Source organism: Carassius carassius, chromosome 44 (assembly GCF_963082965.1).
Source record: "Carassius carassius chromosome 44, fCarCar2.1, whole genome shotgun sequence".
NCBI lineage: Eukaryota > Metazoa > Chordata > Actinopteri > Cypriniformes > Cyprinidae > Carassius > Carassius carassius.
This window is the reverse complement of record NC_081798.1, coordinates 23,447,565-23,465,742: the sequence shown is the minus strand read 5'-3', so window position 1 is coordinate 23,465,742 and position 18,178 is coordinate 23,447,565. Positions and strand designations below refer to the sequence as shown.

The window sequence follows — 18,178 nt, the reverse complement described above, 5'->3', positions numbered from 1 at the left end:
TTATAATAGGCCTATATATAGTATTGATGTATTCATAAATATATATTATTGTGCATTTAGATTTAAATTGCACAAATAAATCTATCTATCTATCTATCTATCTATCTATCTATCTATCTATCTATCTATCTATCTATCTAATATTCATTTATATTCCTTTAATTATTACTTTTCATTTCACATCATTTTTTTTCTTTTATTGTGTGGGACAAGCAGTCATTTTACTTGGCTAAACATCACTTGATGAAGACTGAAAGAGTGAACATCAAGAAAAGATAAGTTAATAAATAAACGTATGAAATCAGACTCAGTTTACTTTGAATGTATCTATTGTTTCCTGTCTTTTAGGCTGAAAGAGGAATTGATATTATTATATCAGAAAAAAATAGTGTTGACCATTTTTGGGTATTAAAAGTATGTTGACTGATTTTGACTATCAAATAATACTTGGATATCAGGCAGAACTCTGTTAATGAAGCACTTAGAGAAATATTTAAAATGAATAGAAGTAGGCTATTTATTGGGTAGTTAGCTATATGTATCAGCATATATTCATAAGCTCTGCAGTTAATTAAGAGAACGAAATTATGAAAGAAAAATATATGTTAGCAGATGTAGGAAAAAATAAATACTGTGATAAAATAATTGCTCAATGTTGTAGTGATTATTTATTCTTAATTTGAATTGTTATTAAACTGTGGGCTGTTGTTCCACTAGCAACATTTGCACTGTAGCTTGCAGGTTTTTACGTTGGGTTGAATAAAATGAGGCGCTAAAATAAAATACTGATGTAAAATGGCTTTTTAAGCCATTTTAACACTTGCTGTAAGAGTTGGTTTTAGGCTACATTAATGCATTGTGGATGAGTGTTTGAACTGTAACTGTAACAAATGCACTTGTATTTATGACCTATTGTGAAAAATAAAAGCTAAATATTTAGACAGTTGAAAGAAATCAAGTATCGTGACCATAGACTGTATAAAAACAGATCGTGACGCATCCCTGCCTATTCCTGCCCATCCAGTTAACAGAAGGCAGGAAAGGGTTACTTAAACGGAAGTGACGTCTCAGCACTTGTGCTGTACTCGGAAGTGAACAAGAAGGGAGAAGGACAGTGAAAGCAGCTAAAGATAGGTGAGAAGACAGACTGAGCTGCTTCAAACTCATCTTACACCCGAGAGAAACTGTCCTATCTGGACTCTGTTCTTTCAGAGTAGTAAAGCAGCAACGCTCGCTGTGGGAGCTCTTCTGTTAGCATGCCTGCTAATGCAAAACAGCATCGTAAAGCAAGAGATTAAATAAATATAAAGAGTATTAAACAGTAACATTTACAGCAACGAGCGCCGTCTGTAAAACCTCAGTGAGCAGCATTTGAAGAGTCGATGCTCATGCACTTTATCAGGACTGAGTGTTCAGTAAGTTACAGACATGTGTTTGTGATGTTAGCATGTTTATTTTTCATCCTCTGGAACTTCCCTCATTGGTGTGATATTTTATTGCTCAGAAATCTTAACTGTGGGACTTGACATGTAGGTCAGCTAACTTGCTGACACTAACAGTGAAAGGTCTTCCTCATCATACTGATACATTACATCTTTAAATCATATAAACAAGAATTTAGTAATTCAACAAATTGTAAATGCATTGTTTGGTTGTAAAAACATACCAGCCAGTAGGTTCATGTGTATTTGTATAGGTGTAAAAAAACAACAACAAAAAAAACCCCACTATATTGGTTAGCTCAATCTAGAAAGCAACTGTAAATGAAGTACCTCCCATTGAATTTTCTCTGTATGATATTACAAAATGTCTTCAAGAATCAAAAAGTATTTAAAAAATGAGTTTGGGAACTGCTCTGTGAACAACATGCTCATCGTGATGCCTTGCAAGTGATGTTCTTGAACCACAATGGTGCTATATAAAACTATTGATTAACACTTTTTGATTGTGGGGTAAAAACAGTACTATATAGAGTGTATTACATCTCTAAATGAATATCAGATTAGTTCCACTTCAGAACAATTAAAAATCACTTGTGGTGTCTACAGAAACATCTATCAGTGCTTCAATCACAATCTGGACGGTAGGTCTTTGTTGAAAAGTTTGTATGTTATCATTAAAAAAAGTCACTGGTGGAAATGGGATTCATTTTCTATTTTTCTTTTTTTATTCTATAGGTGTGTTGATGTTTGTGTTTGTCCTTGTAAATAGTATATGAAACGTTTATAAAAATTATTTTTGGTAGTGTACAATTTGAAACATATACATATATATATATATATAGGATACATAGGATATAAGGATTAGGTTCAGATTAACTATTTGTTGTATATTACTAAAGTTTCTTCTTCTCATTTGCAGGGGTTCAGAATGCCGCCGTGATTTGGAAATGTCTCTTATCTTCTGCCATGCTGGACTCGCTGAAGACCCCATATAGTGTTTCTTTTGTAAATATGAGATTGTTGTTTAATACAGTGCATGCATGTCTAAGTTTGCTGCCACCCTGAAGCTCAAGATGGATCTCCTCATGACTCTTTTAAGCATGAGGGAGTGACCCTTTGGATATTTGAGCAATATGGAAGAAGACATGGCTGTACAATGGGACACAGTGGAGCCGCCCATTGTTTCTCTGACCGGTCCGTCTTATGGAAATGACAGCCATGTGTTATCAACGCAAGCACCCGAATGTGAACATGAGGCGCTTGATGATTTTGATTATGAATTCCCTGATGAAGACTTTGATTTGGAAGTAGACGAGAATGAAGAGCAGAATGCCAAAACTGAAGATCTGAATGATGATCAGCTGCAAGATGGGTTTTCCGAGAAGGACAAGGAGAAACGTGAAAGAGGAGGAAAAATGGAATTGGAGGGTGAGTTTAGAGGCAGTGGGGAGTCTAGATCCCGCAATGCTGGAACGGGAAGGAAAGGAAAGTCCAAAAAGAGTGGATCAGGGCAGGGGCCTTGCGATCAAATGCCATCGTGGACGTCTCCATCTTCCATGTCTCATAAATCCTTCCTTGCGTCCTCTGGGCCCAGCAGACACAAGCAGGTGAAGCGACGAAACCACCATCTGCACAATCACAGCCGCGTACGAAGGAAAATGGGGATCCAGCTGTTCGTGGTGTGTCGGGATTTCCTGGCTGATGTGGTTAGCCCCTGGTGCATGTCCTGCATCCATATTATCGTGGAGCTCATCATCTCTTTGACCCACCGCTGTGGGGTTGCTGTTGAATCATCTGCACTTGCACTATACCACTTTGGAGCACACATGCTTTCCAAAGTGACAGATATTCCAGGCATGACACAAGATTTGAGGCAAATCCTGGACTGGAGCTGGTGTTCAAGTGTAGCTGTAATAGAAAGCATCGGCAGGTCTGCTCGTTGGGCTCGACCTGCTCTACTCTTTTGTTGGATATTAGTTTGTGCTGCACTAAGCGCTGGCTCTCAGACGTTGAGGTGTATTGTGGGAAGGCTGGCTGGAGAGAGAGGCAGGAAATGGTGGCTTGCCCTTCAGAGCAGCAGGGTTTGGAGGAAAGTGTCAGACCTGACCAAAAGGATTCATGAGCGTTTCTTTAAAAAAGGTGTCATGAGTGAAAACTCGAATCCAGAGTCTCCCAACAGGGGGGCAGACAAGTGGCAACCTGGTGAAGAGCTGCAGAGACTGCTGGCTCTAGCAAAGGTACTGATGTGTGTATGTTCACTGAGAAAGAAGCAGACATGTCCGATAATATAGAAGTTATTTTAAATCGGAACTATATATTGATGTCTTTGAAAATGAATGATTGTACATGGATTTGGGAGAAAACTGTATTCTGATCTGAATGATCTTATGTCCTGATAACTCGATTGCAGCAAAACTTACGACTTTCTTAGTATATATTTAACTTAATTTATACACACTCGTGTATAAAATATTTGATGTACTTATATATATGTGTGTGTGTGTATACACTACTGGTCAAAAGTTTGGGATCAGAACGATTTTTTATGTTTTTTTTTACAGGAGTTTCTTATGCTCATCAAGGCTGCATTTATTTGATAGAAAATACATGACAACAATGTAATATTGTGAAATATTATTATGATGTAAAATAAGGTTTTTCTATTTTAATATACATTCAAATCTAATTTATTCCAGTGATGCAAAGCTGTTTTTTCAGCATCATTACTTCAGTCTTCAGACTTTAGAAATTATTCTAATATGCTGATTTATTATCAGTGTTCGAAACTGTTGTGCTGCTTAATTTTTTTTTTTGGAACCTGTGATACTTTTTCCAGGATTCTTACATTATAATACCATTCATATTATTACTTCTTTAAATTATAAAAATAAACTAATATAATGTTATAGTTGACATTTGAGCCTTAGTAATAGTAATAATATTAATATTAATAAGATTATATAATAATAATACAATAGAAAAGCACAACGTTTTTCAGTTAGTGTTTTCAGCTTGTTTATTTTCAAAATACAGCATGCAGTTGTATCAAACAATGGTATAAACATCATTAAATGTAAATTGTGATATTCGTAATTAATAATCACAATTATAATTTCAAGGGAATAATCAACAGTTATGAAGTTAATATTACACTTCAGTTCAAAAGTTTGGGGTCAGTACAATTTTATTCTTTCTTTCTTTTTTTTTCTTTTTTTAAGAAATTAAAACTTTTATTCAGCAAGGATGTTAAATTGTTAAGAAGTGATGGCAAAGATTTATATTGTTAGAAAAGACTTATATTTTGAATAAATGCTGTTCTTTTTAACGTTTTAATCATCAAAGAAGCCTGAAAAAAGTATCACAGTTTCCAAAATAATATTTGGCAGCACAACTGTTGCCAACATTGATCATTCTAATAATAAATCAGCATATTAAATTGATTTCTGAAGGATCATGTGACACTTTAGACTGGAGTAATGACAGATGGAAATTCAGCTTTGCATCACAGAAATAAATTATATTTTAAAGTAAGTCAATCTTTAAAATATAAATACATTTTTGGTTACAATTATGTTAAAAACATTACAAGTCTTACTGATCCCAAACTTTTGACCACTTGTGTGTGTGTGTGTGTGTGTGTGTGTGTGTGTGTGTGTGTATGTATATATATGTGTGTATATATGTATATGTTGTGTGATCCTAAATAATTGTAACAACAGTTATATTGTTATTATTTAAGTTCATTGCACCTTTACAAAATATAATGCATTTAAACATAAGCAGACAGTTTTCAGTAGAACAAGAAATCTACAAATATTATAATGCATTTTAACTTTGGTTACAATTATTTATGAAATGATATAATGCAGTACAATGTGAATAACTGTAATGCATTATACACAAAGGGTTTCGGTAAAGTAAGTGTTAGCAACATTTTTCTTTTTCAGTATTTTGTTACACTTGGTTGTACATTACTTTCCTTACTTCCTTTTCATTGTGACTAAGTTTCATCCGATTAATAATGGATAATATACAGTCAGTTTTGTGATCCATGTGAAGGTTTACTTTATGATTAAAGATTGACTTACTGATTGTGCTTTATACCACTTACACAATTACTTATCAAGCAACTGACATTCACATCATTTTAGACTGACGCTGCTTGTTGTTGTCGATATGCTTAAGCATTATATTACTCACTTCTGTGTGAACAAAGCAATCTAAAGGTTGGCATCATATTTCAAAAACTGACATATCAAGCAGAAATATGTAGAGGTAGCTACAAAACTACCTGTCTAGTTGCCAATTTTAGTTGTTCTTGCATGACATCACAGGAGTCTGAACTTTTATAAAATCCATTTTACAACTTTAAAGTGCAAGCCTGTATTCATTCAGTAAGACCTTTCAAATGTTGAAATATTAATGTGTTGCTTAGTGATTTTGGATAATGTAGTTGTATAAAGACAGGTAATGAATCCTGGAAACTGAGGTGCACCTTAACTCTGTAATCAACTCTTGCTGTGGTACAGATCCCTGAAGAAGAGTTGGACCCATTTAATGTTCTTGGAGTGGATATTCATGCCACTGAATCGGAGCTCAAGAGAGCTTATAGACAGCTGGCAGTGCAGGTGAGATCACGTCAGATCATTCCTCTGAAACATGGGATAAGTTCTGGATTGGGCTGATTTGTCCAGGTTTAATGTATTTTTTGTGTTCAGGTCCATCCAGACAAAAACAAGCACCCAGGTGCTGGCGAGGCTTTCAAGGTGTTGAGAGCAGCGTGGGACATCGTCAGTAACCCAGAGACTCGGCGAGAGTATGAATTGTGAGTGCTGTTAGATAAGGACATGTAGATTGCTATATTATCATTTAATCTTAAAAAAAAACAAAAACAACTTTCCACACACATTGAAAGTTGATGTGGAAAACGTGAAATAGTTATAAAAAAAAAAACACTTTGTATCATGGGAATATCTGTTGTATTGCATTTCTTGCTGAACTTAATATTACTCAATATTACAAGAATTTTTAGAAAGATGAAAGTCTTTTATATTTGGCTTCTGTGTCTGCAGGAAGCGTATGGCAGCTACAGAGCTTTCAAAGTCCATGAATGAGTTGCTGACCAAACTGCAGGATGACCTGAAAGAAGCCATGAACACAATGATGTGCACTAAATGTGAGGGCAAGCACAAGTGCGTATTACTGATCATCGTTTCATTCTTGTCATTTCATACAGATCTTGTCCTGTGTAATATGCTGTGTTTCTACATTCATCTGAGCATGGTCTCTTCCACAGGCGCTTCGAGATGGACCGCGAGCTCGGTGAGGCCCGATTCTGTGCTGAATGTAGTAGGTGGCACAGCGCAGAGGAGGGAGACCTGTGGGCTGAATCCAGTATGCTGGGACTGCGCATCACATACTTCGCCTTCATGAATGGCAAAGTCTTTGACATCACTGGTAGTTAATTTGCATTCCCACTCTTGGATCGTTGCTGTGTTCATATGTTGTATGCATATGTTCAGATCCTTGAGACACATCTCTATGTTCACACAGAGTGGGCAGGCTGTCAGCGTATAAGCATCTCTCCAGACACACATCGTGTGCCATATCACATCTCTTTTGGCTCTAAAGGTAGCAGCGGAACCAGCCGCCACAGGTAACCGCTCTTTCCTAGGGCTGATGATACACAGGGCAACTTTTTGAGCAAGGTTCAAAACTAATCTAAAGTATCCAGATAGAAATTTGTTACCCATTCTCAGTAAGAAAGTGCCCAAGCAACATTGCTCAAAAAAAGTTGCCCTGTGTATCATCAGACTAAGGCCCTGTTTACACTGGTGGGTTATTGTTTTGAAATGAAAACGATCCTTGTCTACACTGGAGTTTCAGAAACCATCTCCATTTACACTGCACGACCAAAAATGCATGTCACATGACCATTAATGCATGTACAACCATATAGATATGCATAGGTAGATTCCCTATTGTTTAGATGGCAGACGCGTCTACATACTTTGAGCGGTTTGAGTAGTGTAAACAATAGGCATAATCGTAGCAAAAGTTATGCATTTTAAAAGGAAAACGTTAAAACGAAAAGTTATTCAGAGGCCAGAGGTCAGTCTCTCAACCGTAGCAAAAAGAGCAGAAGAATCATCTGTTTCCTGTGGTCTTGTCCTGGTGCTCCTCTGAGACAAGGTCTTTACAGGGGATCTGTATCTGGGGCTCTAGTTGTCCTGGTCTCCGCTGTCTTTCAGGGCAGTAGAGGTCCTTTCTAGGTGCTGATCCACCATCTGGTCTGGATACGTACTGGATCTGGGTGACTGCAGTGACCTTCTGATCTGGATACAGACTAGATCTGGGGGCTACGGTGACCTTGGAATAAGAGAGAAACAGACAAATATTAGTGTAGATGCCATTCTTCGAATGATGTACCAAGTACAGTCGTGGCCAAAAGTTTTGAGAATTACATAAATATTCGTTTTCAAAAAGTTTGCTGCTAAACTGCTTTTAGATCTTTGTTTCAGTTGTTTCTGTGAAATATAATTACAAGCACTTCATACGTTTCAAAGGCTTTTAATCGACAATTACATGACATTTATGCAAAGAGTCAGTATTTGCAGTGTTGGGATTAAGATCTGGGGAGTTTCCAGGCCATGGACCCAAAATTTCAACATTCTGGTCCCCGAGCCACTTAGTTATCACTTTTGCCTTATGGCACGGTGCTCCATCGTGCTGGAAAATGCATTGTTCTTCACCAAACTGTTGTTGGATTGTTGGAAGAGGTTGCTGTTGGAGGGTGTTTTGGTACCATTCTTTATTCATGGCTGTGTTTTTGGGCAGAATTGTGAGTGTGCTCCACTCCCTTGGATGAGAAGCAACCCCACACATGAATGGTGTCAGGATGCTTTACTGTTGGCATGACACAGGACTGATGGTAGCGTTCACCTTTTCTTCACCGGACAAGCCTTTTTCCAGATGCCCCAAACAATCGGAAAGGGGCTTCATCGGAGAATATGACTTTGCCCCAGTCCTCAGCAGTCCATTCACTATACTTTCTGCAGAAGATCAATCTGTCCCTGATGTTTTTTTTGGAGAGAAGTGGCTTCTTTGCTGCCCTTCTTGACACCAGGCCATCTTCCAAAAGTCTTCGCCTCACTGTGAGTGCAGATGCGCTCACACCTGCCTGCTGCCATTCCTGAGCAAGCTCTGCACTGGTGGCACTCCGATCCCGCAGCTGAATCCTCTTTAGGAGACGATCCTGGCGCTTGCTGGGCTTTCTTGGACGCCCTGAAGCCTTCTTTACAAGAATTGAACCTCTTTCCTTGAAGTTCTTGATGATCCTATAAATTGTTGATTTAGGTGCAATCTTAGTAGCCACAATATCCTTGCCTGTGAAGCCATTTTTATGCAACGCAATGATGGCTGCACGCGTTTCTTTGCAGGTCACCATGGTTAACAATGGAAGAACAATGATTTCAAGCATCACCCTCCTTTTAACATGTCAAGTCTGCCATTCTAACCCAATCAGCCTGACATAATGATCTCCAGCCTTGTGCTCGTCAACATTCTCACCTGAGTTAACAAGACGATTACTGAAATGATCTCAGCAGGTCCTTTAATGACCGCAATGAAATGCAGTGGAAAGGTTTTTTTGGGATTAAGTTCATTTTCATGGCAAAGAAGGACTATGCAATTCATCTGATCACTCTTCATAACATTCTGGAGTATATGCAAATAGCTATTATAAAAACTTTAGCAGCAACCTTTCCAATTTCCAATATTTATGTAATTCTCAAAACTTTTGGCCACGACTGTACATAGGGTGTTATGGGAAGTGTTCCCGGTTCCGGTTTACCTAATTAATGCAGCCTAAAAATCCTTTAACGGATTTGGATATTAAAAGCATATTAGTATGTTATGTGTAAGCCAGGTTAAAGAGATGGGTCTTTAATCTAGATTTAAACTGCAAGAGTGTGTCTGCCTCCCAAACAATGTTAGGTAGGTTATTCCAGAGTTTAGGCGCCAAATAGGATATTCTAGGTATTATCAAATTGCCTGAGTTTTGAGAATGTAGCGGACGTAGAGGATTATAATGTAAAAGGAGCTCATTCAAATACTGAGGTGTTAAACCATTCAGGGCATTATAAGGAATAAGCAATATTTTAAAATCTATACGATGTTAGATAGGGAGCCAGTGCAGTGTTGACAGGACTGGGCTAATATGGTCATACTTCCTGGTTCTAGTAAGAACTCTTGCTGCTGCATTTTGGACTAGCTGTAGTTTGTATACTAAGCATGCAGAACAACCACCCAATAAAGCATTACAATAATCTAATCTTGAGGTCATAAATGCATGGATTAACATTTCTGCATTTGACATTGAGAGCATAGGCCGTAATTTAGATATATTTTTGAGATGGAAAAATGCAGTTTTACAAATGCTAGAAACGTGGCTTTCTAAGGAAAGATTGCGATCAAATAGCACACCTAGGTTCCTAACTGATGACGAAGAATTGACAGAGCAACCATCAAGTCTTAGACAGTGATCTAGGTTATTACAAGCAGAGTTTTTAGGTCCTATAATTAACACCTCTTTTTTTCAGAATTTAGCAGTAAAAAATTACTCGTCATCCAGTTTTTTATATCGACTGTGCATTCCATTAGTTTTTCAAATTGGTGTGTTTCACCGGGCCGCGAAGAAATATAGAGCTGAGTATCATCAGCATAACAGTGAAAGCTAACACCATGTTTCCTGATTAGATCTCCCAAGGGTAACATATAAAGCGTGAAGAGTAGCGGCCCTAGTACTGAGCCTTGAGGTACTCCATACTGCACTTGTGATCGATATGATACATCTTCATTCACTGCTACGAACTGATGGCGGTCATATAAGTATGATTTAAACCATGCTAATGCACTTCCCATTAATGCCAACAAAGTATTGAAGTCTATGCAAAAGAATGTTGTGGTCAATTGTGTCAAACGCAGCACTAAGATCCAATAAAACTAATAGAGAGATACACCCACGATCAGATGATAAGAGCAGATCATTTGTAACTCTAAGGAGAGCAGTCTCAGTACTATGATACGGTCTAAATCCTGACTGGAAATCCTCACATATACCATTTTTCTATAAGAAGTAATATAATTGTGAGGATACCACCTTTTCTAGTATCTTGGACAGAAAAGGGAGATTCGAGATTGGTCTATAATTAACTAGTTCTTTGGGGTCAAGTTGTGGTTTTTAGATGAGAGGCTTAATAACAGCCAGTTTGAAGGTTTTGGGGACATATCCTAATAACAATGAGGAATTTATAATAGAAGAGGATCTATGACTTCTGGAAGCACCTCTTTTAGGAGCTTAGATGGTATAGGGTCTAACATATATGTTGTTGGTTTAGATGATTTAACAAGTTTATACAATTCTTCCTCTCCTATAGTAGAGAATGAGTGGAATTGTTCCTCAGGGGGTCTATAGTGCACTGTGTGATGCGATACTGAAGCTGACGGCTGAATGGTTACAATTTTATCTCTAATAGTATCGATTTTAGAAGTAAAGTAGTTCGTAAAGTCATTACTGCTGTGGTGTTGGGAAATGTCAACACTTGAGGCTTTATTTTCCGTTAATTTAGCCACTGTATTGAATAAATACCTGGGGTTATGTTTGTTTTCTTCTAAAAGAGAAGAAAAGTAATCGGATCTAGCAGTTTTTAATGCTTTTCTGTAGGATAGGTTACTTTCCCGCCAAGCAATACGAAATACCTCTAGTTTTGTTTTCCTCCAGCTGCGCTCCATTTTTCGGGCTGCTCTCTTTAGGGTGCGAGTATGCTCATTATACCATGGTGTCAAACTGTTTTCCTTAACCTTCCTTAAGCGTAAAGGAGCAACTGTATTTAAAGTGCTAGAAAAGAGAGAGTCCATAGTTTCTGTTACATCATCAAGTTGTTCTGAGGTTTTGGATATGCTAAGGAATTTGGATACATCAGGAAGATAACTTAAAAAGCAGTCTTTTGTGGTAGAAGTGATGGTTCTACCATACTTATAGCCAAAATTGTAAATTCTACTTCTTGTTACATGAAGTTTGCACAAAACTAAATAATGATTTGAGATATCATCACTTGGCTGCATAATTTCAACACTATCAACATCAATTCCATGTGACCGTATTAAATCTAGAGTATGATTTCGACAATGAGTAGGTCCTGAAACGTGTTGTCTAACCCCAATAGAGTTCAGAATGTCTATAAATGCTGATCCCAATGCATCTTTTTCATTATCAACATGGATATTAAAATCAGCAACTATTAAAACTTTATCTGCAGCCAGAACTAACTCGGATGTAAAATCACCAATCTCTTTAAAGGAGCATTTCACCCGTGGGAACATTGATCTTCATTGAAAGTGGGTCATATATGTAGTCGAAATCTATTAAAACTTTCGAATTTGGTGCCTTTTTGACCGAGTTATTACAGAAAGTAACTTTAGGGCTCATTTGTATGTAAAACCACAACTCCCACAATGCAACACATTTGCACAGCTCCACAAGCCACTCCCACTAATCCAGAACACCGCTGTTAGGCTGTTAGGCGATATTGTCTACAAGACATTGAGTACACAGTTAGCGATGTATGGTATTTACGTGCCACAGTAGTAAACAATGCCACAGTAAGCTTTTTGTGCATTAAAAAAGGTACTGCACAAACAGTTTACAGTTGACGTTACGTAACTTATTAACCGGGAATCATTTCGTGATAATAATGCTTGAAGAAATTGTGTACATTTCACGAAATGAATAATAAATAAAATTGAAACAGTTAGACGTCCATTTGTGCAGGCTTCGGCTGGCGTTTCCAGTTTACATTCGGAATTCTGAAGTATGTCTCCAGGACGCCTCTGTCCATATGCGGGGCGAAACTAGGATGGTTCACAACGCAAACATCCATGTCCTTGTCTGCCTCAGACATTTCTTCGAGGAGAAATTGGCATCTTTCAAATTCTTGCAGCAGACGGACTCGAGCTCTGTGTCCGTAGGCGCACAACGAGAGCACAGCCACCACCAGTCCGCACCAGCTCGAGCACGCCCGGGCTCCTCGGACGCGACAGGCAGGTCTCCGGCCTCGGCTGCAGCCGCCGCCTCCTGTTCCTCCATCAGCCTCAGCTGCTCTGCGCTATATTGTGGCTCGTATAGATAGCCACGAACATCGAGCAACAGAAAATCCTCTTCTTCCGTATCATGAGTTGTTCCTCCAGCCATTCTCGTAAATCTGACTCCATAAGCGCTTGTTAGCTTAGCTACATAGCTTCCAAACAAGATGGCGGATTTTCATTTTCGTTTCTGTAAGTTTAGTCCCACCCACTGATCTGTAATAGGCCTGTAGGGTGAGTGGGTCCCACCCCCTGGAATAATAATAAGCTAGTCTCTGTAGTCTCTACACTTTTCAATGAATTTTGACTTCCTGCTTATTATGACGCAAAATGACGATTTTTACGTCACAATAAGCAGGAAGTAAAACACTTAAATCCTTATTTCTCCCATCTCAGGGAAAAATAAAGGGAAAATCCATGATCATTATAATGTATGACTGGGTTTCTAACAATACAAAGCTAAATGCAAATGGGTGAAGTGTCCCTTTAATAAAATCTGTATGGTGCTCTGGTGGTTTGTATACAGTAGCCAGTACAAACATAACAAGGGATTTATCATTAACATTTGGTTCTCTGAATAATGTTATATGAAGCACCATTACTTCAAACGAGTTATACTTGAAGCCTGCCTCTGAGAAATCCTGAAAACGTTGTTATAAATTGAAGCAACACCTCCCCCTTTGCCTTTTAGACGTGGCTCATGTTTATAACAGTAATCTTGGGAGGTGGACTCATTTAAAATAATGTAATCATCAGGTTTTAGCCAGGTTTCTGTCAAACAGAGCACATCTATATTATGATCAGTGATCATATTATTTACAAAAAGTGTTTTCGTAGAAAAGGATCTGATATTCAATAAGCCAAGCTTTATCGTTTGTATATCCATATTGCATCTGTTTTATATTTGTTGAACCTCAAATTGTTAATCTTAACTTGGTTTGGACTTTTTTGTATTTTCTAGTTCGGGGAACAGACACAGTCCTTAAGTCCTTAATAACAATCGATGAAATGTTTAGGCATCTACTAATGATTAAATCTAGCGTATGTCCTTTATTATGTGTAGGTTTATGAACATGCTGAATCAGGTCAAAAGTGTTTAAAACAGTTAAATTAGTTTGTAGTCTTGTTTTCTGTATGTGAATATTAAAACCCCCTGCAATAGCAAAACCGTCAAACTCTGAGTAAATCATTGACATAATTTCTGTAAACTCTTCCAAAAAAAAAAAGGCCAGAGAGTATTTTGGAGACCTGTAAATAATAATAAACGGAATGCGTGGAGCACCTTTCAGCACAATCCCTAGATCAGTGGTTCCCAACCTTTTTCAACTCGCGGCCCACACAACCAAACACATATGCTTACGTGGCCCACTGCAAAAAAAAAATTAACTGACCCCACTATTGTGGGTTAATAACTTAGATAATCGTAACGATTAATAATCGTACTTAGAAGCACGATTGTTAACTGTATTTATTGAATGAACTAGGGCTGTGCTATCGCGATTTCTTTGATCAATTTTGCGATTTCTATTTTAATCACGATTTTGACACACACTGATATGTTTTAGGCTACAGTCATAAATGCATTCAGGATGAATTTGAAACGTATTTCTAAAAGAAAACCAATTAAAGCTTTATCAAAAAGTTGTAATGTCTCTAGAACAGACATAAGTCAAAATTATCACTATAGTAAAGGTGTAACAAAATTTATAGACTTGTGGCAAAAAAATATAAATAAATCCCGTGTCCAGGGACTTTTTTTTTCTTTTTTGCCATGCATTCTTCATAGAGCTCATTAATTGTAGCGGTGGCTCAGGTGTTGAAATAGATTTGTTATACATTATACAGGTTCACATGTACTCCGTTTGCAGTGTGTATACAGTATGTATATGCGGTGCAGAAGCAGCAGCGAGAGCACGTTATTGTAACGCGAAAGAACATTCAAATAATGCACGAGCGCAAATCTCTCTGTTCGCACGCAGATTTCCTTTGCTTTGTCATAAAACCAGACGTGCTTGCCCAGAGAGAGTACGCGCACTTAAAACATGTCTCCTCTCACTTAAACTGTGTCCTGTGCACTCACAATTCTCTCTATGCTCATGTGTTAGATATTAATTATTTTCGCACATTTTTATTTCTAGCCATTTACCGCGTGCAGTGTGAAAGCTCTGATCCATCAACATGGGCTCGAAAAAAAGGCGCATCACAGACAGTGTGTGAACCTGTTCTGTCAGTGCCGCGGAAAATCGTGCTATAAAGCGATTTAGAAATCGCGACGCTCAAATTGTGATTTTATGACGATTTCGATTAATCACACAGCCCTAGAATGGACAATGAACAGAAAATATCTTGGACTGGCACCGCCCGGCAAAACGAGAAAACCAGATCCAGTCCAAGATCGGCAGCGGGTAGACAGTCAGTGGAGCAGTCAGGAGGGAACACGTTGACACAGCCGTTTATGTCGAGCCTGTTGGCAGCCATTTATGCACGTTTGAATTTGTTGTTCCGTAGCAAAAATATCTAAGATAAATTAGTGGTTTATTCTTAAACCAATCAGCGAGCTCGAATAGTGGATTTTTTTGTTATTTAATTATATATATGGAATGATGTTATTATGTTATGACTTAAGCTTTTTTACATATATTAACAGTATTATTATTTCTTTTAATAGTAATTGGCGGCCCACTTGCAATACCACCGCGACCCACTAGGACCACAGGTTGAAAACCACTGCCCTAGATATTCAAAAGACAAGTACTGACCAAATGACACTTGCTTGCATTGATAGACATCTTTAAATAGAGCAGCTACACCTCCACCTCTCCTAACAGTCCTGCAGACACTCATGAAAGTGAAGTTAAGAGGGGCTGCTTCATTGAGGACTGTTGCATTGCAGCTGTCTTCTAGCCAGGTTTCATTTAGAAACATAAGCACAAACAATCTGGATTTTAAGTCTTTGATTAAAAATGATTTATTTTTTATTGAGCGAATGTATAAAAATGCTAACTTAATGGCAGTGCTTTGTGTCTTTAAAACTATCTTAGTTTGATGCGTAATAGGCTGCAGATTAGATGAGTTATCCCTTTGGCTTAAGACCTTAGACTTTCTATCACATGATAAAACAGAAAACAAAGAACAGAAAAGCTACAGACACACTGGGTTCCCTCTTGTTCTGTAAACATTTGTGAATTTCACTGCTGTTATTATTCTATTATATTTTATTATTCTATTACTAATACAATAATAAAATCAAACTAAAATTGTATGTGTTAATAATATTTCATATTTGAGGTAACACGAACTAACAACGAACAGTTGTATTTTTTGTATTCAAGTAGTCATGACAAAAAATCAAAAAAAGTTGAAGCTAATTTTAAACATAATATGTGGGTTGAAATGAAAGTATTTAAATAAAGATCATGAACACATTCAGTACCCAGACTGGAAATATTTTTAATATGCAAATGTTTTTTTAATTTATCTCATAATGTGAGTGGTATTTGTTGCCTACATTTGTAACATTGACTTTTTTTGTTTGTTTTTTTGCCATTTATCAATGTAAAAAATGGGGTCTGTACTTGGGCTTAAAATATAGATGTAGAGTTCACATCAGTACTTCAGTTTGGTGTCAGTACATCAAAACATTTCAGAAACACAGCTTCAGATCCAGATTGGCATCAACTTTGATAACAGCTTGTACAAAAACAGCATGAGATATGAAAAAGCTCTTAATAATAGAGGTAGAGACCACATGTTCGGACTGTCTTCTGTCTGCGGCCATATTTCAAAACTTTCTCACATGGAGTTCTGTGGACTCAAGAGTAGAAGACAACAACTAACAAAAACACGAGGTGCTTGGCTCCTAATTAACGACCTGTGTGTTACTGTAATGACGGTCCTGATGTTAAACTGTGTCCTCCAGATCCCCCCCAGATCACGCAGCAGGTGGAGGCTCACCTGCAGACCTGCAGGACTTCTTCAACCGCTTCTTCCAGGGTGGAGCTCCCAGTGACATGTCTGCTAATGGAGGATTCTTCCCAACAGGAAACCCGCCGCCTCATTCCTCCGGAGCAGCTAGAGGGACTTCAACAACGTTTTCGGGATCTTCTCCACACACAGGGTTCTTTAGTCCAGGGGCCCAACGGGGCGAACCCAGCGAACAATGGACTGATGGAGGAAAGCCCCCACGGCGGCGCAAGAAAGTTCGCAAGCCATTCCAGCGCTGAGGAATGCAATGTTGTGCAGAGATGGATGGCTGTCTGTTGCCGTGTTTTGACTTGATACTTGGCCATCTAAATGAGGACAAAGTCTTTTGACCTCTGTTGAGCATTGTGTTCAACATCAGTGTTGGTGCTTTGAAGCTTCCTGATACAGAATGACAAGGCAACATTAAATTTCATAGAGGGGCAAGCAAAGATGGATGCAGGAAGATCAAGTTTGAAGTCCTTTTTTGTTTTTATCTCTTTTATTTATTTTTTTTTACACAAATTAACCTACATTCAAGCATTTGAAATCACGTTCTTTCCAGAAACAGAAGGACTCATGAATCATGAGTAGATTTTCTGGTGTATCTGAAGAACAGTTGACCCAACTTTAAAAATTGTCATTATTTACTCACCCACATGTTGTTCCAAACATTTATGCCTTTTATTCTTGCTTATTGCAGCTTTTTTTTTTATTACAACAGAAGTATAGAAATTTCCCAACATCATAAAAGTAGACCATGTGACTTGAACTTGTCAAGTCTTCTGAAGACATCCGATAGCTTTGTGCGACAACCAAAGGCCCAAATTTAGCAATTCACTGATTATGTTCTTCTCCAGCTTGGCTATTAAATTTGGCCGAGGTTTCAGTGGAGAGGAGCATCAACAGTGGATAAAACTTTTTTTTTTTTTTTGATTGACAGATGTGGTAATTATGAACCGCATGAGATTCTTAAATTTCATTACAAGAGAAAATGGGCAGGGTTTGAGACTACACGAGGGTAATAATGCCATTTTTGTTTTTCGGGTGATGTTTCTGGTTTTATCAGGCTTGAAAAGGTGAATCTGATGGAAAATCTTCACAATGTGGCTGAATGTTTTGTAACACATAAGGATTAATGTATAAGGCCACACAGACCTCAGGGATGACTCTTTCTTCGTCTGCTAATAGTAAGAGAACAGGTAAAGGACATAGCTGAAATTTCCCAATGTTGCTGGGATTATCGTATAGAGCTCATGCAATCCAGAGAAAGCATTTTACCAGTTACTCAAGCAGTTCATTATTTCTTTTGTTGTTAAAATCACTTTTTTAGGAGAGAATTACTTCAGATATGTACAAACATTTTATTGTACAAAAAAAATAAAAAATACACAAAATGGCTTAATATTCCCAAACTGATCTGAATGGAGCTTCAGAAGATTTTTCACATCAAATGCTCTACCTGGTTTACGTTTTTGTTCATGTAGTGCATCTCTAGAGCTCAAAAAGGCTTCAGTGTGCATTGTATTTTAGAGTGAGGGAAAGAAATTGTAAAAAAATAAAATTTTGAGTTAAAGCACAAATGTAATCGTGTATTAGATGCATAGATTTGCATAGAAGTCTATAAATGGGTT

At 37.7% G+C, this 18,178-nt stretch overlaps 1 protein-coding gene across 2 annotated transcripts; it reads left to right on the top strand.

The window, feature by feature from the left end:
- Positions 1-1,070: 1,070 nt before the first annotated feature.
- On the top strand, positions 1,071-17,302 carry LOC132126472 (dnaJ homolog subfamily C member 14-like). 2 transcript variants are annotated; one of them, XM_059537729.1, is made up of 8 exons: positions 1,071-1,134; positions 2,362-3,679; positions 5,972-6,070; positions 6,161-6,267; positions 6,515-6,634; positions 6,739-6,899; positions 6,996-7,098; positions 16,504-17,302. In XM_059537729.1, the coding sequence occupies exons 2-8, from the start codon at positions 2,576-2,578 to the stop codon at positions 16,805-16,807; spliced, it is 1,998 nt and encodes a 665-aa protein (XP_059393712.1). In that variant the 5' UTR covers positions 1,071-1,134; positions 2,362-2,575; the 3' UTR covers positions 16,808-17,302. The 2 variants fall into 2 exon arrangements, with proteins under 2 accessions (XP_059393712.1, XP_059393710.1); XM_059537727.1 differs by having other exon boundaries at positions 1,091-1,415.
- The last annotated feature ends 876 nt before the right edge of the window (positions 17,303-18,178 follow it).